This window comes from Malus domestica, chromosome 14 (assembly GCF_042453785.1).
Source record: "Malus domestica chromosome 14, GDT2T_hap1".
Lineage (NCBI taxonomy): Eukaryota > Viridiplantae > Streptophyta > Magnoliopsida > Rosales > Rosaceae > Malus > Malus domestica.
The window spans coordinates 67822-94393 of record NC_091674.1 but is presented as its reverse complement, the minus strand read 5'-3'; the positions used below and the strand labels follow the sequence as shown (position 1 = coordinate 94393).

The window sequence follows — 26572 nt, the reverse complement described above, 5'->3', positions numbered from 1 at the left end:
AGAATCGAGCTGTGCTGGCCGACACCTGGAAGGTGATGAAGCCATAAAGTATAGTGATGTGGAAAATGTGAATGAATTTGAACCTAAAAGTGCCTAAAGACTAGAGTGCGCTGTGAGAGGGAATGAACCCATTTCACGCGCGATGTCAGAGCATAAGTAAAGTACAGTGATGTGGGTAAGGATCATACCCTCAGAGGTAACCACCTAGATTGAGATTCGCCAAGAGTCCTCGTCGATACGAACTTTCAGCCATTAAAACCTAGAGGGGAGAAAAACAGAAAACGTGAGTGGGCAAAAAACAAAGCTTTTTAAAACCATTTCCCTTTCCAAAAGTAATAACCCCTCACCGTAAAACCCGTATAATTTTTCAGAAAATAATATATATATATATATATATATATAAACTAGGCTTGAGATAAGTGAAACCAAGATTTGTGCCATGTCAAGTATCTCAAAAATAAATATGTAAGCCAGGTGATGTAAATCAATATAAAATTATATATTGACCGGAGTCACCTAACGAGACCTGTATGGCTGAATCTATAGCTCATAACCAATTCTTGCACACAAGTCGGAACCACCTAATGTGGTTTGTACGATAGGCTGTGTGTAAATAGATACGCTCAAGTGCTACGATCACGTGAAGGCTGTGCGAAGTATTGCAAGTCACCTACGAGTTGGAACCCTCTAATGTGGTATGTACGACAGGCTAGCACCTTCCTTGAATCCAAGGTGAGCGTGTGGTGCGGAAGGTGAACGATCACGTGAAGGCTAGGCTCTGGCCTCAGGCAAAGCACTAACACCAGGGTGTAGAATAATGAGCTCTAAATGCATCTATTTATAACCATACACAATGCAACCACTATCATAATAATGTACTCACCTAAAGCTTACCTGAACCTCCGCAGCATCATTCCATATTATGCAAAACTATACTAAAGCAAATACTAAGATATAATGCATCCTTGACATGGCATTTAATTCGTAAATTCATTTAAAAACAGTTTCTAGAAATTGTAAAGCATTTATACATATATATAGAAAACAGAAGCCCACTTACCTGGAGTCCAAGCTATCACTCCCTAGCACGAATATCAAGGCGTCCCGAACGATCGGCGCCTAGAATAGTTATCAAATCACATCTCAAAATTCTTATCGATAGAATATATAACTTACGTAAAACACATCCCTAAGGCGTTCTAGAATGATTTTAGACCCATTGACCAAAAGTCAACTGTCTGTCAACGATCGACGATAGGGTCCACAACCCTACGTAACTCGATCCGGAAGATCCGCTCCTCGGATTTCTGATCAGTAACTTCCAAGGATCCACATTATGCTTCTAAGACATCATCCTAAAATTTCATTATGATCCAAATGTTGGATCTCCACCAATTGCAAATTCAAGTGGCAGTCAACGTTTTATTACGAACTTACAAATCCAATTCGGGAAGATCCGTGCGTCGGATTCTCGATCCATAAGTTCCTAATGTCCTCAAATATTACGTACTATAATGTATTAAAGTTTGGTATCAATCCAACGGTCGAATCATCACTTCAAATAATAATCAAGTGATGCACCATAATGAAACTAGGTTCACAAAAATCAATTCACACCATATGGATATCAACTATGAACTCAGGGCATCTAAAAAGACTTGTACGACATCGTCAGTCTGATGGCCACGCACTACCGCAGGTGGCAGTCGGCCGTCCCGTCTCACATGAAAATTCAACTATTTATAAAAATTACCAATTTTTACGAGAATGAAGATTTCAATGTATAGAGTAACTTTCATACATGTGACTAATGCCAATTTGGCCGGCAAAAACCTCAATTTCATGAAAACCCACCGTAAACCCTTAAAATTAGGTGTTTGTCGATTTGCCGTTACCGGTGTTCCGCCGCTTCAAAGGTGGTTTAGGATTTGTTCCTAGGTCCAGAGAAGGGTTTTGGTGGTGGTAGTAGGAGTCGAAGCATGCAGAAATGGGAAATCTCCGACCGTGCACCCCTCGATGCCATCAGTGTCATATCTCTCGAAATAGAGGTCGTTAACTCTCGAATTTGGAGTGGAAGTTGAAGAAGAGCAGTAGAGGGATTGATTTCAGGTAGGGGTTGGCCTTGGATCGCCGGGAAAACGTCGGAATCGGTGTCAGAAATTATGAAGGAACCGGGTTGTCGGGTCAAGGAAGGGGGTCCAGGTTCCCCTCCTTCTTCCCCCTCTCTTTTCCCCTCATTTCTTCTGTTTCTGATTGGTCACCCTCTCTTCCTCTTCTTTCTCATTCGTCGGTTCCTCCCTCATTTCCCTCCTTTATACTCCATCTCCACCGCCCATCACCATCTTTCTTTAAATCTGGGCTACACATGTGGCATTCCATATTTTTCTCCAAAAAAATCTGGTGTTTTCCGGAAACTAATTAATTTACTAGAATGCCCATGACTTTAAACGTTAATAACTCCTTCGTTATAACTCCAAATTACGATCCGTTTGCGCTCACGCGTCCATAACGACAAGTACTACAAGGATATGCCAAGAAAATGAATTTTACGTGACACAACACAGCAGTCAACAAGAGTCAACACGTTTCCTCGAAGGGCATTTTCATAAATTCACTTATAAAAATCATAATTTTTTTTGGACAGGTCGTTACATTTGTTGTTATGTAATATTGTCAAAAGTAGTCATCATATCATTTTTTTGATGTTCTCATGGGAGTAGCTCTATAAATAGAGTGATCCGTGTGTTATCAAAACACACTGCGAAAGAAAGAATCAAATAAATAATATTAGTATATCTCTCTCCCTCTCGTTATTAGTCATCCTTTGTGTTATAGTTACTAAAGTTATAGTGTAATATTTTGCACCCGCTTCGCTCCTATCTTTAGCAAATATTATTTTTTTTAACTTTTGTCTATTTATAACACTCTATAACTTTATATAATATTTAAATTTTATAAAAAAAATATTTATTTAATTTTCATTTTATATTTTCTAAATTTTTAATATAAACATTTACTTATTTATATATTATATAATAAATTTATTTAAAAAATAAAAATCCGTCTAGTTTGTCTAGACGTCTAGGCTCCAATCTGTCGCTCGGCTAGCGCTTAGCATTTTTTAGAACTATAATCATAATAATGACCCAAATATAAGGGTCTTGTTTTACTTTTATCTCAACCCAAAATGGTAATCATCCATATTTTCCGTAAAAAAAAAGTGAAGAAGTTTTTTATGAATAAAATAGAAATTAAAAACAGAAGAGAAAGAGAGTAAAAAACATTTCTTACGGTTTACGGAGGGGTTGTTGTTGGTGACTGGTCTCGTGGTGGTGAATAGCGTGCAAAGATTTGGAACCATATTCTGCCTCCTGCCTCTGCCTGCTAAACTCCAAACTGCTAAGGAAGATCTCCTCTCCACCACCACCAAAATTCTCATCTCATCTCCTGGAATTTGATAATCGATTCGGATTACGGGATTTGGGATTAGGTACATCCCTCTCTTATAATATAATAATATTTTAGAGATTGCCCATCCATCCCAGGCACTCATTATTATCAATTATTTATTTTTAATTTATTGTTGTTAATTCCAGTGGCAAATGCTGCTGTGCTGTGTTGTGCGTCGTGAGTCTTGAATCTTAAATCTTGAAGCTGTAAGAAGAATTCTATGTGTTGATTGCTTGACGAGATAATCACCAAGGCACAACTCAGAAGAATTGTACCTGCTCTGCTCTGCTAGACTGCTACTGCTAATCTATCTATCTTATAATCACAACAGACAATTGGACCAAGGAGAGAGTCTGACTCTGAGAGATGGGTGCGATCAAGGCAGCAGCTGGAGACGCGGTGCTGACCTTCTTGTGGATTTCCTGCGCATCCACGCTTGGCCTACTCACGACCCTTATCGCTACTGCCGTTGGCGTTCAAGCCCTCGCCTGGCCCCCTCTCTTCATCACCACCTCCCTTGTCTTCCTGCTTGTCTTCGTCTTCACCTTCATCGGAGACTCCTTGGGCGGCGCCAGCTTCAACCCCACGGGCACTGCCTCCTTTTACGCTGCCGGCCTTGGCTCCGACAACCTCTTCTCCATGGCCCTCCGCTTTCCTGCCCAGGTCAGGATGTAACCCCTCAATCCTGTTCCTTAATCATAATAATTCAATTGATTGATTACTCTCTTTATTCGATCTTTACTCAATCTGTGTTCAATTCAATTCTTTCATTCCATTTTTCATATGAAAAATATTCAATTTCAATTGGCTGCTCTGCTGTTGCAATTTAACTAACAGAATCTACTCTCTCTTTCAACAAAGAAATTCACTTTTATGCCTCTCTTTCCCTGCCCCAACTCCGAACCATAATATGTGTATAAACGAAACCCAAAATGGTATGCTTAAGTTTAACGTTGGACTCTACACTTTCCATTCCACAGGCTTTGGGTGCTGTGGGTGGAGCACTGGTCATTAATGAGGTCATGCCGCAGCAGTACAAGCACATGCTTGGAGGCCCTTCCTTAAAAGTTGACTTGCATACCGGCGCTATTGCTGAGGGGGTCTTGACTTTCATCATCTCCTTTCTTGTCCTCGTAATCATACTCAAAGGTCCTCGTAGCTCATTTCTCAAAATGTGGCTGCTCGCTGTGGTTACTGTTGCATTGGTTGTTACTGGTTCTGTGTATACCGGCCCTTCAATGAATCCCGCCAACGTAAGTAAACCATGTCCTTCTTTCTTTTCCGCCTATACCATATCTTTTCCTTGCACTAGTAGGAATCGTATTAAACTTAATACATGATCACCATTATAGTGAGGATTACACTTTTACCAAATGTGTCTATTATGCTATGTGTCTTCTTTTTTTGACCGCTTGTACTGGAGATTTATATCATACAATGCGAACTTATGCTTGAAGAAAATTTATTGTTTTTACTTGTTGATTCTTTGCTTGCAATTTTCCTACTATTAGGAATGAACCTTGCATACGGTGATGAAATATTTTGTACTGTAGTATTGAGTACCCTACGTCCCTTTGGTGAACACGACATTGCTATTATGCTCCTCGGCTTTATGTTTTGATCGTAACGCAGTTGTCAATATATGATCTATGGGATACATGGACATAAGAGAATGATATCTTCCAATCTGTAAACAGGATAATAGACACTAGTACAGTAAGAACAATATAGAAGATAGTGATAGGAAATAGAGAAAAAGAAGAAAAAAGAAACATAGACCCCGGTTGCCAGAGCCTTTCCCAATTTACTAGGTGAGGTCTTGAGTGAGAATCATAATTTCCCCATTGAAGTTCCTCTTTGGCTTCCATTATAATGCCCTTCCATTTTTTCTAATAAATCTTTTAGTTATCATATCTCAATTTTCCTTTTGAGGACTAAGAACCTCACCTTTCCTTTTGAGGACTAAGAACCTCACCTTTCCTTTTTCCCACATTTGTCTGGCGATCCCTCTTCTCTAAGAAATCTCCAGCCAACGCGCTTTTTGCACTTCTGAGGAGAGGAAGATGGAGGCTTAAATATAGGAACATGTTTGTTTTCTTCTAATCGATTAAGTACGAATACTAGACATCTTATAGAGTTTAGAAAACTATTTATATCTGTTTCTATTTCTATTTCCACAATCCGTTATGGCCAACCTTCCATTATAAGTTTGACAGAGAGAACCCTTGATTTTATCCTTGACATCTTTCCCTTCATGGTGGTAGTTGTTTCAAAATTCCGAGGATATTAATATGTCTTTGCAAAACTGAGAAAACATTGAAATTTAGTTGTTAAAATAAATGTGCAACGTTTCCTTATTCTTTATAATTTCCTACCTTCCTTTATATGAAACCATTTTCCCATTTTGAAAAGTCATGTCGCAAAAGGTTGTAGGGCTTGGTGGAGGCCCTTTTTTGAGTCCAACTAGGTGAAGCGGATTTGGGGATTTCTGGGTACCAAAAAAAAAAGTAAGGCACAAAATGATGTAATTTTCTCAAAATATTTAACCATGTCAGTGGTTTCTTGGCGTTTACAGTTTAAACAAGTGCAGTCGGGGTTTATGAATGAAATGCAGATTGAATAGTCTAGTGTGAGTGCATTATTATTGTCTACTTGGGATGCCTTTTTTCCCTCCTATTCTTCTTGGGACGAAGAGAGTAAGATGTATTAATTTGCGTTCTTACTTGAGTTAAAAAACTCCACTCTTCTGTACATTAAGCACAACCCAAGGAGAACATCCCGTTAGGCATATATTTGAGTTCTCTTGCAACTGATGATGATTTTGCCTCTCCTTAATTTTGAATTTATTTCGAGACTTGGGAGCAGCCTCTCCATAAATGGGGGTAAGGCTAGCCGACATTCACCTCTCCCAGACCCTGCGTAAAGCGGGAGCCTTGTGCACTGGGTACGACCATTGCTTCCCTGGTCATTTGCAAGCGAAGCCGTTGTGTCCAACAAAATCATTGATCATTGAAAATACTTAAATCAGACTGACAGATGATTGAAATGATACTGTTAAGAAATGATGATTTCTTAATCAACAGAAAGATGTTGGCACTTAGTTTGGAAAAGTTTGAGATAAAGTATATGGTAAGCAGGTTCAAAAGAGACAACCTAAATCATACTGATGAAGTTTTAGTTTAGGTTAACTAGCCTATTTTCCTACACTATCTATTGACCTCATTGAAGGGGATACTGGGGATACTGCGTTGGTTGAAGGACTGTTAGGTTTGTTGTCATCTCCTACATAATTAAATTTTGGATTATACACAGTACCACTATGGATATATGAGAAGGTCAATACCAGTCTTATTTTCATTCCCATGAGATGTGATTTTTTTTTCTCTCTTTTTTGACATTAGACAAGTTCAGATACTAATGGCCTTCCCAAACAAGCACATTTATGCATAAATGCTAACTCAACTCGGGATACAAGTTTTGATCATTTGTTGTATTCACACAGTTGCTTATACGATAGGTTCTCTTTATAAAAGGATACATGTGCTTACAATCTTGACCACTTGAAAGTTGGATTGGTCAAATCTACACCTTCCATAGTTTAGGTATATTCTATAAGTTTTGTTGGTCTTAAGCCGAATGAGCATAGACTGATCGATGGTTCATTGTTTTTGCTATTCCTTTGTGGGAAGAGAAGGCAGTTTTCATTGTTGAGTTACCAGTTTACTTTGCATTGGTACTAGTGGCATTTACCCCCATGGTGCTTTCTCTGATTGAATGGTTTTTAGAATGTGAGTTGTCATTTTATGATGGAATTGCATTTATGAATGAGAAGCGAATGGCTAGTCTAGGAAACCAAGAACCCTTGAGGTCGCACTTGGTGCGATGGCAAGTGCCTTCGCCCATGAGCGGTAGGTCTCGGGTTCGAGACTTGGGAGCAGCCTCTCCATAAATGGGGGTAAGGCTAGCCGACATTCACCTCTCCCAGACCCTGCGTAAAGCGGGAGCCTTGTGCACTGGGTACGACCTTTTATCTTTTTTTTTGGCACAAATTATTCCTCTCTTTTCTTGATCTGCTCCTGCTAATCTTCGGTGTCATTTGTTTTGAAAAAAAATATGAGATGGTTCGTTTAGTTGTTCAATTATGGAAGCTGTAGCATGTCTAGAGCCCTTACAAAATGTATTACTTGTGGTCTTTGCAGGCATTTGGTTGGGCATATGTAAACAATTGGCACAACACGTGGGAGCAGTTTTATGTTTATTGGATTTGCCCCTTCATAGGAGCAATATTGGCTGGTTGGGTCTTCCGTGTGCTCTTTCCTCCCCCACCTTCCAAAAAGAAGAAGACCAAGAAGGCCTGAATATGAGTCTCTGTTTTTGGTCAACCTGAATATAATTCTGGTTAGTGTAGTTTTTTCAGACATTTTCAATCAGTACAGTAGATAAAGCTTAAGCTGTATTGAGGACTGACCTTAGTGTTGGTAAAAAAAGTCTTCAAATTGTGAATCAAATAAAATTAGCTGTCTAGTTACAGAAACGAAATGCGCGCATGTTGCGTTGGCAATGGTTTTGATTTGCTGTGTTGGACAGGAGCGATGTTAATAACTGGGTTGGATAGCAGTCCTCGCCAACCGTACACTTCCTGTCATTCTCTTTTTTATTGATATACTTTTCTAAGGCATTTGGAATTTTGGGTTAAATGGACTCTGGACTCTTGAATGAAGTAAACTAATACCTTGCTTTTCGAACTTGGATAGTACTAAAAGGCATAGCGCAGCGCTCGGGGTCAATCTGATCATGTGCGTTTGTGTACCAACTAGCTTTGTTACTTTGTTCAGACATCACTGAAAGCCGGGGAAAAGTCCAATTACTGCTATAGTTCAGTGGTATTCTTTTCTATTTGTAAGTGTGTGATCTTAGATTTGAGTTTCTCGATGACCAGTTCGATATCATTTTATTCTCCACCCTAAACGTATCTTTGTAAAAATGAACATTATAGAGTAACCAACCATTTTACATCCTGTAAAGAAATAACCTGGCTACTTCTCAAGGTTTTCATCCTCTGATTTTGGGGATTTTGACTCAGACTTTACCACTTCTTACCATTGCTCCACGACAACCTGTGTCCCCTTACAACTATTGGTTTGCTTTGATGTCCATCACCCATTACAATCGATTATCATTCTCTAAATCACTTTCAAGGAAGGGAGATAACCAAAGTGGTTCCTCCTCCATCCATGTATCGAGATCTCCATTGCTAAGTCCATATTTCACTAATTCATGAGCCATCATGTTGCCTTCGTGTCGTTGCCACTAATAGAAGAAAAAAAAAAAAAGATTGAATCTACTCTTTAAGTCATCATTCTCCTCTATATTTTTATCACAAATGGTCCTTAAAATTAATTTTCACCATCAAGATGGTCACTGAAATTGAAAATCAATTAATGTAGTCCCTGAAAATAGGTGTTGCAAATCAATGTGGTTATTCTGTCATAGTTCTGTTAAAAAATCTATTAAGTGTTTAGGTGACACATAAATAGACCTCATAAGTCTTTTTTTTTTCTTCTCACAAAGAGTCCTTGAAATTGACCGATGACATCAAAATGGTCCTTAAAATTGACCCGCGACATCAAAATGGTCTTTGATATTGAAAATTGATCAATGTAGTCTCTCAAGTAAGTATCTCAAATCAATGTAGTCATTTTGTCACAATTCTGTAAAAAAATTTGTTAAGTGCTGATGTGACACATAAATGGGTCACACAAGTCTAATTAAATTTAAAGAATTACAAATAAGCTTAATAATTTAATAGTTAATAAAAAATTGTAACCCAAAACCCATTCCTGCAATCACCTCCAATTCCGGTCCACATTTATATACCTCCTTCACTCACTTTTCTCTAAAAGAAAAAAAATAAAATAAAATATCAATACACTCATCTTTACACACTTCGACACCCTTAACCGAATTGAACCTGGATCGAGATCACATTTGGTGATGGCTTGGCCCATTGGAGATCACCGTTAACATTTAGGCAATCAACATCCTCACAACGTTAATCTTGGAAAGCTTGTTCAGTGCTTCCCTGGTGGTCTAGTGATGCAAAGAACGACGAGGTCTGCCTTGAGATAATGAGGTTATAACCAAGGTGCGTTCATTGTTGATTGAAATGTATTTTCATACCCCCTCTTAAGCCATGGTTAAACCTTGTGCATTGAGAATTTATGGAAGAGAGCTCTCTTCAAAATAGGCCCTACTATAAGAAAAAAAAAATATTCCATTGTGCAAAAAAGGTATTTAGACAACTTTTTAAATTAATTATTAAACCCACATCAGCACATAACTAGGGATGGGCAATGGCTATGGCGGGTGGGTAACCGCAGTTATTTACCCATTACCCATAACCGTTTATGTTCATACCCGCATAACCGTTTACCTGTTGAGTAATTACATAAATGGTTGTACCCATAACCATAACCGTTTATAAACGGTTATCCATACTCATAAACGTGTACCCATTTAACCATAACCATTTACCCGTTTACCCGTTTTTTCGCCCGTTTATCCTTTTTTACCCATTTACCCTTTTTTCGCCCGTCTACATTATTTTTTTTAACAATTTGAAAATTACAAAAGAAAAATTTGTCATAATTTTCATTTTCTGACAATTAAACACCGTTATAAGTACATTTTAGCATACCTTTCCCTATTTTAATCATTTAAGTCCTCATATAATTGAAATAATAGTTTACGAAAGATATTTTTCTGCTACATCCAAGCAAGTCTTTAATTATAATCCATATGATTAAAAAGCAAAGCTTCTAAAAACAAAAAGTAGTCATTATCTTGAATACTAGATTTCAAAGCTCCAAAATATTCCGAAACTAAACACTTTCGAACATGTTCAATCACAAAGTATCATCGACTCGTTGTCACCAAAAGAGGCCTACAAAAGAAATGAACCGGTTATAACTGGACTCTTTTTCTTTGTCATCAATACAGGACATGTTCTAACATGTGAAAGTAAAGACGAAGAAATGTTTAAGCGGGAAAAAAAAATGAAGATATAGAGTTCAGAATATAAAAGAAAAACAGGAAGGCAATTGAACAAAAGAACACTATATTGTCATAAAACCCAAGGTCAATATACTATTTGGGTTATACTTTGTGACAGATGCAAGTTGCAACAGAGGAAAATATACAGTATTTCCTGGTACATAAGGGTGACGGGAGTAAAGGGAAAATGAAAGATAATGTATGAAAACAAAAGCAGCTCAAAATCGTTTCTAGTTCCCATTTTATGTGCGCTCTCTACACATTTCTTCCAATTGCTTCTCATCACCCTTTTTTTTCCCCTTCTTCGCTCCCCCTTTCTCCCGTATATTTCCCCTCTCTTTCTAACAAGGAAATACATATCAAAACTAGAAACGAAAAAGGTTACCAAACGGTCTTCCTATATTAACTTGAGGGTACAAAGACTAACGGTCCCATTGTACATCTAGAGAACTTCAGAATTCTTCGTTAACATCAAGGCAAGGACAACAAAGCATGGATAAGGTTGTATTTGATTTTCAGAGAGAGAGGCGGAGAATGTGGGTTGGAGTTGCAACCCCAATTATTTGGAATGTTATTATATAATCTAAGAGCTCAAATTCATATAAACATTACTTATGGCTCAACCCCTACTCAAATCCTTGTAAATTTTTGTAAGTTTTCTAAGACACCAAGTTAAAACAAAATCATCATCAAGCAGCAAAAACACAACCACCATACCCCATTGAAAGCAAAGGCACAAATTATTCATAGGAGCAAATTAAGCACAACTATTATATATGGCAAAATTACAGTACTTGAAAAATTAATAGGACCTAATCTCAAGTCAGTGAAAGAGTTACTTGGGCCTTATCAAAGGCTAGCGCTCCATGGGAAGAGATGGAAAGCACATCTTAGATAAACATACAATTAAACAAGCTTTCAGTTTCTAAAAAATTCAAACAGAACACATAACAGAGACATGCCTAAGCCAGACAAAAATTATAGAAGTAAAGGAAATCATACCATGGTAACTTGATTCTTCAAATTGTAACCAAATACCATTATAACAGCAGCACAGATGCAATTGATGCCAAACAATCACTAAATAATAACAAATAAGATAAAAATAAATGGGGTTTATATCGAACAAAGCATGAGAAATCTGATAATTAGCAAATTATTCATAAAAATGGATTAAATTGAACAAAAACTACAAAACCCTAATAATATGTTAAATTAGGGAACTACACATTTTAAGTTAATTTGAAGGAAAAAAATGAAACAAAACCCCTTACTAATTACCTCAGATAAGCAAAATCCCTTCAACGATTCATGGACACAAAGGCAGTCTCGTTTGTGTGGGACTTATGGCGTGGAATTGGGTTGTTTATGGAGCATGACAGAGAGAGAGCGACAGAGAGAGAGAGTGACGGAGAGAGAGAGAGGTACGAAGTCGAGAGAGAGATCAGAGGGTCTGTGTGATGTGGGTGTGGCCGGATTCTGAGGTGAGGAGGTTGTCAGAGGTGAGGTCGAGGAGGGTGGTGAGGTTGTCTGAGCGAGGTCGCCGAGGTGTGGTCGAGTCGAAGTCGAGAGGCGGAGAGAGAGAGTGACGGAGTTGTAACTTATTCTCTGAGGATTTTTAATTTTTTTTTTAATTTTACATATATTAAATTAAATGGGTAAATGGATTCCCATTATAACTGTAAATATTACCCATAATCGCTGGATACCCTTTATAACCGCGGATAATACACATAACTGCCCATTTAAATTTCATGGATAAACGGTTATACCCATAACCGTTTATTTGTTTAAACGGTTACCCATAACCATAACTATCAACTTTAAATGGGCGGGTAACCGCGGTTACCCATACCCATGGGTATTTTGTCCATCCCTACACATAACAAATTTTTTTACAGAATTGTGACGGAATGATCATATTGATTTGCGACGCTTATTTTCAAGAACTACATTGATTGATTTTCAATTTCATGGACCATATTGATGGTGTGGGTCAATTTCAGGGACCATTTGTCTATAAATCTTGTGAGGCCCATTTATGTGTCATATCAGCACTTAAATGAATTTTTTATATAATTGTGACGGAATGACCATATTGAATTGTGACACCTGTTTTCTGGGACTACATTAATTAATTTTTAATTTCAAAGTGATAAAAACCCTTTTTTCTCTAAAATACTGTCATCTTAGCGAGATGAACACCAGTTGCATTAATCAAGTCCACAACCTCTTTAGCGCCGAGTTCCAAAATAATAGCATGAAACCCATCGTCATATGCAAATACCAATCCCTCCTTTGCTGCCAACTATATTGCTGTCAAAGCATCGAAATAACTATGAATCTGTCTCAAGCAACCTGCCATGAACGCTCCATCTTCTTCTCGAATAACAACCCCAACACCTCTATTCAAACCTTTCAAAAAGATTGCTCCATCTTGAGTTTGAATACCCCCACTTGGGCATGCAGCCATCTCAACTCCTGCAAAGAACGTTCTTACCCCGATGCATTGTATTGGTCTGCCACCTGAAATTCAAGAAGGTCATCCGCCTGCTTTCTAATATCATGGCTTGTTGCCTTCTAACCGTAAAAAAATCCTCTCACGCTATGTTGTCCTAATACTCCACACCAATATAGCAAAAAAACTATGATCATCTATATTGACAGACAAAATGACCGTGAGCCACAAAGTCCTTAAAATCATGCAATTTCCATTCATCACGTGTTAACTTATCTTATACTACACAGCCAAGACATAATCAGTTAAGCCATTGAACTACAACCAACATAAAGTAATATACAACCCCAGTAAACCTTAAATCGAATAAAGAAAACATACTTGCTGTCGAAGACATTATGCATGGATATTAGGTTTAGCCTTCTCTTCTCTGGTGTTTGATACGATACAACCTTCAATGGGACTGGTTTTCTTTTTGGAATCACACCGAGAAAAGAGACCAAGAACCTCTCTTTTATTTACATGAAAAACAATAACTGCTACCCCCCATTAGGGTTTCGGTTATTGCCAGTTACTTAGAGTTGTTAACCAACTCTAATTCAAACATTATAACTTAATGTTTTTCCCTCCATTTATCTATATGGCCATATAATCTCTTATCTTGATGTCGGCATATATATAAATACACTAAGGTTTGATTACACTCACCCTGTAAAATCTTACATTCTCCCACATAAGTGTATTCAAAACTATGATCCATATTATGCTCAACAGCTAAAGAGCAATCACTTAGTCATGATAAGTGCAATAAATCTTTCCAAATAACTATATGTTTATCAACTGAGTCATAGACAACTTGATACAAATATAAATTATCAGTGTACCATAACCACAAATTGATCGTACAAATGAAAGTTTGGAACATGAGGGAATTTTAATGAGAGTTTATTTGTATACCATAATAACTCCCACATTTCTTGGTACTCAAGACACTGCAGATGTCTTCTTTATTTCAATCTCTGCAAGATTGACAAACATTATAGTTCTTGTTAGAATGAGCTTTTACGAACTGATCACATCGTCATGCAATTCAGTTCATAGTCTTAATAAGCACAACTTTAGTACAAGAAATCATAAAACATAGTCATAACTGTGAGAAAATTACCGTACTCCCACATTCAAATATTTTCCATAGATGATTGCAATCCCATATTAGGTAGGTGTCTGCGAAAGGCAATGACATGTAATGCCTTTGTTAAAGGATCTGCAACCATATGGAATGTGCCAAGATGTTATATATCCACAACTCCTTCTCTGATTTTGTCTTGAAGCTTCAAGTATTTGATATCCATAAGTCTTGAAGCCTCTAATCGCTTATTGTTCTTGGCAAAGAACACTGCAAAAGTGTTATCACAATATATCTTAATCGGTTTCTCTATATTGTGCAAAACTCCCATATAATGAATCAAATTCTTTAGCCATCCAGCTTGCCTCATAGCTTCAAAACACCCTATATATTCAGATTCCATTGTTGACACAGCTCTGGTGGTTTGTTTCTTACTCCTCCATGAAATAGCACCTCCAGCCAATGTGAACACATAACCACTTGTTGACATTCTATCATCTACACAACCTCCCAAGTCTGCATCACTATAACCAACAACTTCTAAAACTTTAACTTGATGAAATACCAGCACATGATCTCGGGTTCTTTTTACGTATCTAAGTACTTTCTTTCCTGCATTCCAATGAGCAATACCAGGATTTGATTGAAACCTTCCCAATACACTGAGTGCAAATGCCAAGTCTGGTCTGGTACATACTTAAGCATACATAACACTCCCCACCAATGAGGCATATGGTTTCTCTTTCATCTGTTCAATATCATGGATTGTAACTGGACACTAAGCAAGTGAAAGCTTGTCACCTTCCTTTAGCTATAAGAACATCACCACCAATTCTCCATGTTAAATCTCTTAAGCACTCGATCAATATAATTCTTCTGAGACAAACCCAAAGACTTCTGCAATCTGTCTCTTGTGATTTCAATTCCCAAAACATAATGAGCCACACCTAAATCTTTCATATCAAAGCTTTGAGAAAACATTTGTTTTGTTTCTTTTAACAACTGTACACTAGAGCTAGCAAGAAGTATGTCATCAACATAGAGAACCATGAAAATAAAGTCTGATTTGGCTTGTTTCATATAAATGCAATTGTCAATCTTATTTTCTGAGAAACCAAATGAATTGACAACCTGATCAAACTTCTTATACCATTGCCTAGAAGCTTGTTTAAGGCCATAAATAGACTTGGTAAGCTTGCAGACCATACTTTCCTTCCCCCTTTCAAGAAATCCTGGTGGTTGCTTCATATAAATGTCTTCCAATAAGCTGCCATTGAGAAAAGCAGTCTTGACATCCATTTGATGCAATTCCAAATAATAATGAGTTGTTAATGCCATAATAACTCTAAAAGAATCTTTTGTAGACACTGGTGAAAAAGTTTCAGTGTAGTCAACACCTTCTCTTTGTGTGAAACCTTTAGCAACAAGTCTAGCTTTGAATCTTTCAACATGTCCTTGTGCATCTCGTTTTGTTTTGAACACCCACTTGCAGCCAATGGGTTTAATATCACTGGATCCTTCAACTAGACACCAGACTTCATTCTTTGCCATTGAATCCAGTTCATCTTTCATTGCAGCATCCCAAAGTGAAGCATTTTTACTTTCCATTGCTTCCTTATATGTGACAGGATCATCATCATCACCAACATCAAACTCCACTTCTTGCAGATAAGCAACATAGTCATTTGACAATGCTGGTTTTCTTACTCTTGTGGATTTCCTTACAATTGGTATCACCTCATTTACATTCTGTGCATTTTCAACTTCTGCAGCATTATGTAACTCATTTAGGACTTCTGCAGCATGCAAATTCCCTTCTAGTTGATTCAAAATCATTTGATCTTCAATATTGGAAGTAAGTGGCAAAGAAAATAAATTTGAAACTACACCAGATGAAATTGGCAAGGTAATATGATTAACTGTAGGTAAGGGAATTGAATTTTCCTCATCTCTTTCTTCAAACACATATGAATTTTTGGAATGGGAATGTGGTGCTCCAAAATCTTCAATGAACTTAGCATTGCTGCTTTCAACCAATCTGGTATAAGAACCTGGACAATAAAACCTGTAACCTTTCGATTTCTCAGCATATCCAACAAAAAAACAATTGGTAGTCTTTAAATCCAGTTTCTTTTCATTAGGATTATATAATCTTGCCTCACATCTGCAACCCCAACTGTGAAAATGGTTATAACTTGGTCTCCTACCTGTCCAAATTTCGAAAAGAGTAGACTTGACTGCCTTGGTTGGGACTCGATTAAGTATGTAGTTTGCAGTTTTGATAGCTTCACCCCAAAGGAATTCTGGTAGCTGTGAAAGAGATAACATGCTCCTGACCATGTCTTTCAAGGTTCTATTCCGTCTTTCAGCCACTCCATTTTGGGAAGGAGTCCCAGGAGTAGTGTACTGACCAACAATCCCTTCTTGCTACAAAAACAATGCGAAAGGACCCTTTTGTTGTCCTACTTCAGTGTATCTACCAAAATATTCTCCTCTACGATCAGATCTCACAATCTTAATTTGTTTGTTTAGTTGCTTTTCAACCTCAAGTTTGAAAATTTTAAAACAATTAAGTACTTGTGACTTTTCTGAAATAAAAAACAGGTAAGTATATCTTGAAAAATCATCTATGAAGAGTACAAAATAGGAATTGCCACATACAGTCTTTGTTGGAAGTGGTCCACACACATCTATGTGTATTATCTCCAAGAGATCATTGCTTCTGGTAGCTTTCGATTTGTTTGTTGAATTAGTTGTCTTCCCTTTAAAACAGTCTATGCAAGTCTCAAGTTCATTTGGATTAATCTCTGGCAATGTACCATCTTTCACCAGTCTCATCATTCTCTCTTTTGATATGTGCCCAAGTCTTCGATGCCAAAGCATAGAAGATGTTTCATTAGTGAGCAGCCTTTTAAATGCAGAATGATCAACATTAAGACAATCATGAAAGTAAGTACACTCAATTTGCCAAAGATCACCATTAAGAAATGCATATCCAAGGAGATTGTCAAACTGGTTATTTAAATAAAAACTAATTTGAGTTTCATTATCAACATACGAAAAACCATCTCTTACAAACTGTGTTACAGAAAACAGATTCCTTCTCATAGAAGGTACATAAAGAACATTGTTTAAAACTAATACATAGCCAGAAGACAATCTCAACTTTACTTTACCAACTGATTCAACAGTCACTTTATTTCCATTTCCAACATAGACATTGTAGATTTCCTTATTTGTCTCCTTCAGGCTTTGAAATCCCTGCAAAGAGTTTGTTATATGTGTAGAACAGCCAGTGTCAAACCACCAAGAATTTTGAGGTATAAAAATCATATTCGATTCAACTGTGACAAAAACATCAATGGTTTTCATACCTTTTTTAATGAGCCAACCTTTAAAGCCTGGACAATTTTTCCTCAAGTGTTCAGTGGATTGACAGTAATAACATTTCTTAAGATGGATTGCATTTGGTCTGAGACCAGTGCTCGTGGAAGCAGCATTATTTTTAGTAGATACAACTGAGTGTTTTGCATTGTTCTTTGAGGGAAAGTGAGAACCTGCATTTTGTGGCTTTGATCCCTTGTAGTTGCTGTTCTTGTAAGAAATTATTGCTTTTCCCTTGCCTTTCTCAGCTTGAACAACATTAACAGTCTCAATCTTAGTTCTCTTCATCCTCTCCTCCTCTTAACAACATATTGCAATGAGTTCATTAATGCTCCAGGTCTCTTTTTGAGTGTTATAATTGACTTTGATTTGCTCATAGTCACTTGAAAGTGAGTGCAGTGCCATGTGCACCAGAAATTGGTCAGTGATGCCAATGTCCAGTGCATTCAGCTTGTTGGAAATGTTCACCAGTTTGAAAAGATACTCCCAAATACTACCAACGCCATCATGCTTGGCATTGATAAATGCTGAGAGGTATGAACCAGTTTCTGCCTTATCAGATCTCTTAAATTTTTCTTCTACCTTATCCATATAAGCCTTGGCCAAGTCACATGCAGGAATGCCTCCTCTCACATGTTCTTCCATTGCATTCTGCATAATCAAGAGTGACATTTGATTTGCCCTCTCCCACTTGGCAAACAGGTCCCTTTAAACTGTTATGCTATTATCAGCAAGGGCACTTGGTTGAGGTAGCTTGAAAGCAATGTCAAATTCCAACATTCCCAGGTGCATTTCAATTTGCTGCTTCCAAGTCTTAAAATTGTTGCCATTCAGTTTCTCAATGTTGATAAGATTCAACATATTGAAATCTGCATAATGTGTATTCATTACGAACTGATTAATTCACTTGCACTTGTGACAAAAATCAATAACTTAACGATCTTATCACACTTAATCTATGGAACCAGTCACACCTTTGGGCAAGAAACTGTCCATATAACACATTAAGTATGTGAAGTTAACAGGACATATTCAAGATGATATTCCTTGGTGTATGCTTTTCGCAGACGATATAGTGTTGATAGATGAAACTCAGGAAGAGGTAAATGCAAAGCTTAACCTTTGGAGAGAAGTGTTGGAATCTAAAGGTCTTCGCCTAAGCCGATCAAAGACAGAATATATGGAGTGCAAGTTCAGTGCAGATGGAGGCCAAAACGAGTTAGGGGTGAGGATCGGAGATCAAGAAATACCAAAGAGCGACCGTTTTCGTTACCTAGGATCTATCTTGCAAAAGAACGGAGAATTAGATGGAGATCTCAACCATAGAATACAAGCTGGATGGATGAAGTGGAAGAGTGCATCTGGCGTGTTGTGTGACCGCCGTATGCCACTTAAGCTTAAGGGAAAATTTTATAGGACGGCAATAAGGCCGGCGATGCTGTATGGCACAGAATGTTGGGCGGTGAAGCATCAACACGTACACAAAATGGGTGTAGCGGAGATGAGGATGCTTCGTTGGATGTGTGGGCACACGAGAAAGGATAAGATTAGGAATGAGGATATCCGGGGTAAAGTAGGAGTAGCCGAAATTGAAGGAAAGATGAGAGAAAATCGGTTACGGTGGTTTGGACATGTGCAAAGAAGGCCTACTGACGCTCCGATTAGAAGATGCGACTATGGGACAGAGGTTCAGGGCCGAAGGGGTAGAGGAAGACCTAGGAAAACTTTGGAAGAGACTCTAAGAAAAGACTTAGAGTACTTGGATCTAACGAAGGACATGACACAGGACCGAGCACAATGGCGTTCTAAGATTCATATAGCCGATCCCACTCAGTGACTTGGATTTTCCAAGTCTCCAACCGAGAAGTTTTCCTCACTCGAAAAATTAAGGGAACACTACCCCAACCTACATGCTCCACTCAGAAAGCTTCAACATACAAGCTTCAACAAAAGAAAATTCAAAGAACTTAGCGAAGAAGGCTTTGGTGTATTTAACACAATACGTTGAAATGAAGGAAAACTTATTTATTGATATCCCCGATAAGCTACAAATATGTACATATACATGAGTCAAAATAAACAAACAAGATGGAGCCTTCACAAAGGTTGCTTAGGAGAAGTCTCAGCAGTCGGTAGAGCCCCAGAAAGAGAAGGCATCGGAGGGGGATCATTCGGAGCCTCAGTACTGGACAGAACCCTAGAAGGAGGAGGCATCAGAGGTTGATCATTTGGAGCTTCAATACGCGGTACAGCCCCAGAAGACGAAGGCAATAAATGCCTTTGGAACAAACCCACAAATCTCTGATGATCAAGTAAAACCTGACCATCAGTTTCCTTCATCTGGTCAAGCTTCCTCTTCATGTTTGTAGCATAGTCATGTGCGAGCCGGTGCAACTGTTTATTCTCATGCTTGAGCCCTCTAATCTCCTGTTTGAGACTCATCACTTCGGCCGCCAATGATTCAACTTGGCGGGTTCGAGCAAATAGGCGTTGGGCCATATTAGACACAGAACCTGCACACTGAACACTGAGAGCCAGTGAATCCTTAACAGCTAACTCATCAGACCGTTTGGAAAGTAGTCTGTTATCTTTGGGAGTGAGAAGGTTCCTGGCCACCACCGCAGCGGTCATATCATTCTTCATCACGGAATCCCCAACGGTAAGAGGACCAGTAGGGGAGACGAAGGATGGGCGCCATATGTTGTCTGGAGAAGGCGGGGCTGCCTCTTCAACAAGGTTCAAGTTAAAACGACGGTCGGAGGGGCCAGACATTTTCAAAGGTATTGAAGAGAGAAGAGGTCGGACAAATCAAGATCTTAGAAGTGCAAGAATGGAGCTTCTACTGGTGGAGATTCAAGTGTGCTTTGGAACTTAATGCCAGCCCTATAAAAAGCTGCACTCGACGGAGCTTCAGACATCGAAGAGGCGCCTGCTCAGAAATCGAAGAGGCGTTTGCTTTCTCAAAAGCCGGGCTGCTTAGAGACCACGAGGGTTGATCTCATAAATCGAAGAGGTGTTTGCTTTCTCAAAAGTTGGGCTGCTCAAAGACCACGAAAGCCGATATCAGAAATCGAAGAGGCGCTCGATTCCTCAAAAGCTGGGCTCCTCAGAGACCACGAGGGCCGATCTCAGAAATCGAAGAGGCACCTACTTTTCCAGCCTTGTCAGCACCTGTCACACGCACACTCAGCTGTGCGGAAATTATGGGTATTCTGTCGAAGACTTCTGGGGAAGTAGAAAACACATGAATCTTACTGTCCAATCACCCACTTCCCACACGCAGCAATAGCTCATGGGTACCACAGATAACTTTGCCAAAGTTCTCTGCCAAAGTTGAGCACGTGAAGCTTGCAGCTCCCACTACATCGCTCTGACCAAGAAGGGTAAAAGAATAGCAAAGAAACAGCACTAACAAAGTTTAGACCCATAAATTTTGAAGGTCTAGCTACCATATTATTACCCACAAGGGTAAAGGAACAGTACCACTGTTGGATAATTGGAAAGTCCCTGTGTGTCAACCTCTGTGCCTCGTGGCAAGGTAGACTAGCAAACATGCCCAACCTTTACTCACATTCGAGAAAACACTCCCAATAAGATTGCTTGCTCCAAAATCGAAGAGGCACCGTCCTCCGAATCTCGAGAGCCAGACTCCCAACATGACTACTTTCTCAAAAATCGAAGAGAGGGTAAAGGAACAGTACCATTAAGTCCCTGTGTGTCAACCTCTGTGCTTCGTGGCAAGGTAGACTAGCAAACATGCCCAACCTTTACTCACATTCGAGAAAACACTCCCAACAAGATTGCTTGCTCCAAAATCGAAGAGGCACCGCCCTCCGAATCTCGAGAGCCAGACTCCCAACATGATTACTTTCTCAAAAATCGAAGAGACACTGCTCCCCGAATCTCGAGAGCCAGACCCCCAGCATGATTGCTTTCTCAAAAATCGAAGAGGCATCGTTCTCCGAATCAATCGAAGAGGCGCTCGCTTTCTCAAAAGCTGGGCTGCTCAGAGACCACGAGGGCCGATCTCAGAAATCGAAGAGGCACCTTCTTTTCTAGCCTTGTCAGCACCTGTCACACGCACACTCAGCTTTGCGGAAATTATGGGCATTCTGTCGAAGACTTCTGGTGAAGTAGAAAGCACATGAATCTTACTGTTCAATCACCCACTTCCCACACGCAACAATAGCTCATGGGTACCACAGATAACTTTGTCAAAGTCTCTGCCAAAGTTGAGCACGTGAAGCTTGCAGCTCCCACTACATCGCTCTGACCAAGAAAGGTAAAAGAATAGCAAAGAAACAGCACTAACAAAGTTTAGACACATAAATTTTGAAGGTCTAGCTACCATATTATTACCCACAAGGGTAAAGGAACAGTACCACTGCTGGATAATTGGAAAGTCCCTGTGTGTCAACCTCCGTGCTTCGTGGCAAGGTAGACTAGCAAACATGCCCAACCTTTACTCACATCCGAGAAAACACTCCCAACAAGATTGCTTACTCCAAAATCGAAGAGGCACCGCCTTCCGAATCTCGAGAGCCAGACTCCCAACATGATTACTTTCTCAAAAATCGAAGAGACACTGCTCCCCGAATCTCGAGAGCCAGACCCCCACCATGATTGCTTTCTCAAAAATCGAAGAAGCATCGTTCTCCGAATCTCGAGAGCCAGATACCACATACCACTTTTTCAAAGTGCTCTGACAGAGTTAAAACATGTGAAGCTGGCAGCTCCCACTACCGTGCTATGACCAAGCAGGGTAAAGGAATAGCATTACTACTTGTTGTTAGGGAGACTCCTATATATGTCGACCTCCATCCCCAACGGACAGGCAGACCTGCAAAAATGCTCAACCCTTCCTCATATCTGAGAGGGCACTCCCAACGAAGCCTTTCGAAATATTCAGCTTTCTTTCCCCCCGATAATACCTCTGCAAACAAGCTATACTAGAGCAAGAATATCTCATATCATCAGGGTTAAAAGCAAGAGTATCCCATATCATGCTTTTTCCCTGTCTTTTCCTTTGGCCTTGTTTTTACCTGCAAGACAAGGAGAAAGAGAGCAATCAGTCAGCACTTGAAATCAAGCTCCCAGCCAGGAACTGACAGCCTGGAACCCCTTACCTGATTACTTACCTGGCATTGCTCTCGAGTACTCATCTTCAACATCTTATGTTGCCAGGGAAGATACCGCATCTGCTTGAGGAACAGATAGGGCAAGTGCGAAGGATACAAGGAAGCATGTGGAGACAAGCGTAACAGCACACGTGCCGATCCATCCATTACTTTGTCAAAAGCAAAAGTATCCCATATCAGCAGGGTCGAACGTACTCTAGATTTGATGGACTTGTTTTGACCCTCAAATTCTTCAGTCGGCCTTATACTCTGGAGGAAACCAGAAAACCCTCCAGCTCAGTTCAAGAATAAGCCTGTGGAAAGTTACTTCTTCAAAAGCAAAAGTATCCCATATCATATCTTCTCATTTTTCTTCTCTTTATCCTTCATGCTGCTGCAAGATGGGGAGAAGGTGAACAATCAGCCGGAGCTCTGATTGCTTACCTTGTCTGTCACCTCTTTCAGCAAATCCCCTAGCTCGGCGACTTGGGGGACTCCTACTACATGGTTTGTATCGCGCTTGACCAAGCCTGAAACTACAAGTAAGCTTCAAGTGAAATTGATACATTACCTTGTGCATCTCCACCAGTTAAAGATACCACCCCTGGATGGAGGAAGAGTACTTCCAGAGAAGCTGCCACATCTACCTATGAGACAGATAAGGCAAGTCAAGATGATACCACACTCCGATACTTAGAAGTTTCGTGATTACGAGATCATTCTCCCACAATATTTCCTAATGTCATTTGTACTCTAATGTCATTTGTACTAAATCATTCACTTGTACTCACTAAAGGAGAGCTTGAACCTATGTACTTGTGTAAACCCTTCACAATTAATGAGAACTCTTCTATTCCGTGGACATAGCCAATATGGGTGAACCACGTACATCTTGTGTTTGCTTTCCTATCTCTATCCATTTATATACTTATCCACACTAATGACCGGAGCAATTTAGCGAAGATCACAAAAAGCGACCGTTTTCGCTACCTAGGATCTATCTTACAAGAGAACGGAGAATTAGATGGAGATCTCAACCATAGAATACGAGCTGGATGGATGAAGTGTAAGAGTGCATCCAGCATGTTGTGTGACCGTCGTAGGCCACTGAAGCTCAAGGGAAAATTTTATAAGACGGCAATAAAGCCAGCGATGTTGTATGGCACAGAATGTTGGGCGGTGAAACATCAACACGTATACAAAATGGGTGTAGCAGAGATGAGGATGCTTCGTGGGATGTGTGGGCACACGAGAAAGGATAAGATTGAGAATGAGGATATCCGAGGTAAAGTAGGAGTAGCCGAAATTGAAGGAAAGATGAGAGAAAATCGGTTCCGGTGATTTGGACATGTGCAAAGAAGGCCGACTGACGCTCCGGTTCGAAGATGTGACTACGGGACAGAGGTTCAGGGCCGAAGGGGTAGAGGAAGACCTAGGAAAACTTTGGAAGAGACTCTAAGAAAAGGCTTAGAGTACTTGGATCTAACGGAGGACATGACACAAAACCGAGCGCAATGGCGTTCTAGGATTCATATAGCCGACCCCACTTAGTGGGAAAAGGCTTTGTTGTTGTTGTTGTTGTTTGTATTTAAGCAGTGATAAGTATTTTAAACCAGCAAATAGTCTTCAGCAATTTTAAGATTATTCATAATGTTGATTTATTCATCAGATCAACCAACTTTATTCTCATGCATAGTTACAGAGTATAACAATGCAGTCGCAAGATATCATAACATATGATAAGCAATAGCAGCGGAAACTAGAATCAATTTGCATAAGACAAAACGAGTTTAACGCTTTAACTGTTGGCTCTGATACCACATGTTAACTTATCTTATACTACACAGCCAAGACATAATCAGTTAAGCCATTGAACTACAACCAACATAAAGTAATATACAACCCCAGTAAACCTTAAATCGAATAAAGAAAACATACTTGCTGTCGAAGACATTATGCATGGACATTAGGTTTAGCCTTCTCTTCTCTGGTGTTTGATACGATACAACCTTCAATGGGACTGGTTTTCTTTTTGGAATCACACCGAGAAAGGAGACCAAGAACCTGTCTTTTATTTACATGAAAAACAATAACTGCTACCCCCCATTAGGGTTTCGGTTATTGCCAGTTACTTAGAGTTGTTAACCAACTCTAATTCAAACATTATAACTTAATGTTTTTCCCTCCATTTATCTATATGGCCATATAATCTCTTATCTTGATGTCGGCATATATATAAATAAACTAAGGTTTGATTACACTCACCCTATAAAATCTTACATCACGAACTTCCACGCACCCTCTAGACTCCCATATTTTTTGTGGCTTTTCATATTCCCAAATGACGTGCAACATTGTCTCCATTGCTATACCACGCTTACAACACACCGGTGATGTGATCAGTTGAAAATATAGGGTTTAGGATAAATTAGAATTCTCTACAATCTCACAATTCTTAAAATACTACTTCAATAATTTATTCTTCTCCATAAGGAGGTATTTATAAGATTACAAATGACCAATACTAGGAAATGAATCAAAACAATCATTTGTACAAAGGAGCAATAATAGGAAATAAATCAAAACAATCCTTTGTCTACAAGACAAGGAAACCTAGACCAAATCAAATCATATCAAAACTCTAATTAAATCATATAAAATCACTAATCTAATCAAATCCTAAAATACTTTCATTTTTATTGCCAAGAAGGAAATCTACATTGATACGCTGAAACCAACGCCAATCTTTTCAAAAGTTCAACAAATCACAATCCGTCAGAATTAACACTTTTTTCGAATACGCAGTTGGAACTAGCGTCAATCTTTTCGAAAGCCCAACTAGAACAAACGTCTATTTTCGAAAGCCTGACGAACAAATCATAATCTTCGGAACTAAAGCATTTTTCAGAAGCCCAACTGGAACTAACGTTGATCCTTTCGAAAGCCCAATTAAAACTAACGCCTTTTTTCGAAAGCCTGATAAATAAATCTCTTAATATGTTGGAACCAACGCCTCTTTTCGAAAGTCCAATTAGAACAAACGCTAATCTTTTGCCCCGACCACCAAATATCTCCTTTTTTTATAGGGTAAATTACACAAAACTACCTTATTATTAGGCCAATCACAGTTTCATGTTGGAAATTTGAATAGTTTGAGTAGAAATTTGTTTGTCTCACATTGGCCATTCCCAAAAGATTTTATCACTTTATAAGGCTTTGTCCTTTATAGAAAGTGATTGGAATAATAGGCCTGGAGAATAAAATTGGGCTCACCCTTGGAGTTGGGCTTTGGGGTGCACTAATTAATTATAATTAATTATCAAAAGATGGACCTTGGGCCTTGGGGCTCGGGCTCTAATAATTAAATTATTTAATTAATTATTTTCGGATTTAATTAATGTTGAATCTAATTAAGTAATTATTTTTTTTTTTACCAACAGACTCATCCTTTCAGATGAAGTTTGAAGAGTTCAGAAAGAACACAGAGCAAAGCACCCATTTGAAGAAGATGTCTCCCAACAGACACATCTCATTCTCATACCTGTTACGAACAGACATCCTTCTATTATATATACATCCATCTACATGGCATTTAGAATATAGAAAATCAATATTCTTCTTCTACAATCTCAAACATCTTTTCTGAGAGAACCACACAGAAGTTCGCTAGAAGTTAAGTTTTCCGGTGCTGGAATTCTAACTTGATCGTTGAATCCTGGTGAAGCACACGTCCGTAGAACTACAAGCACTGAGTAGCGTTGGATTTCTGTTTCAAGGACATCGCGGTACGCAAGCCTCGATCTTCAATCTTTCTGTTTTAAATTATTTCATTGTTCGTACTCTGTTCAATATTTATTCATATTTATTATTTATTAGCATATATAAAATTATCACAGATTGTTGACATATATCCAACATTTCATACCTCATCTTTAAAACATTTCAATGTCATACCTTATCTTCAAATTTGTTGGAATGTCATAC

General features: G+C 38.8%; 1 protein-coding gene and 1 long non-coding RNA gene across 3 annotated transcripts; one reads left to right on the top strand and one right to left on the bottom strand.

Annotated features, from left to right (window-relative positions):
• The first annotated feature begins 3231 nt into the window (after positions 1-3231).
• Positions 3232-8128, top strand: LOC103420949 (aquaporin SIP1-2). Of its 2 annotated transcripts, none has more exons than XM_008358986.4 (4): positions 3232-3490; positions 3782-4113; positions 4431-4703; positions 7650-8128. In XM_008358986.4, exons 2-4 carry the CDS (start codon positions 3817-3819, stop codon positions 7806-7808), a joined length of 729 nt encoding a protein of 242 aa, XP_008357208.3. In that variant the 5' UTR covers positions 3232-3490; positions 3782-3816; the 3' UTR covers positions 7809-8128. The 2 variants fall into 2 exon arrangements, with proteins under 2 accessions (XP_008357208.3, XP_008357207.3); XM_008358985.3 differs by having other exon boundaries at positions 3284-3490; positions 3597-4113.
• Positions 8129-10156: 2028 nt separating this feature from the next.
• LOC114821198 (uncharacterized) lies at positions 10157-12124 on the bottom strand. The gene is made up of 2 exons (XR_003768638.2): positions 11785-12124; positions 10157-10393 (listed from the first exon to the last, which is right to left on the bottom strand). It is a non-coding gene; the product is annotated as an uncharacterized lncRNA (long non-coding RNA).
• Positions 12125-26572: the final 14448 nt, after the last annotated feature.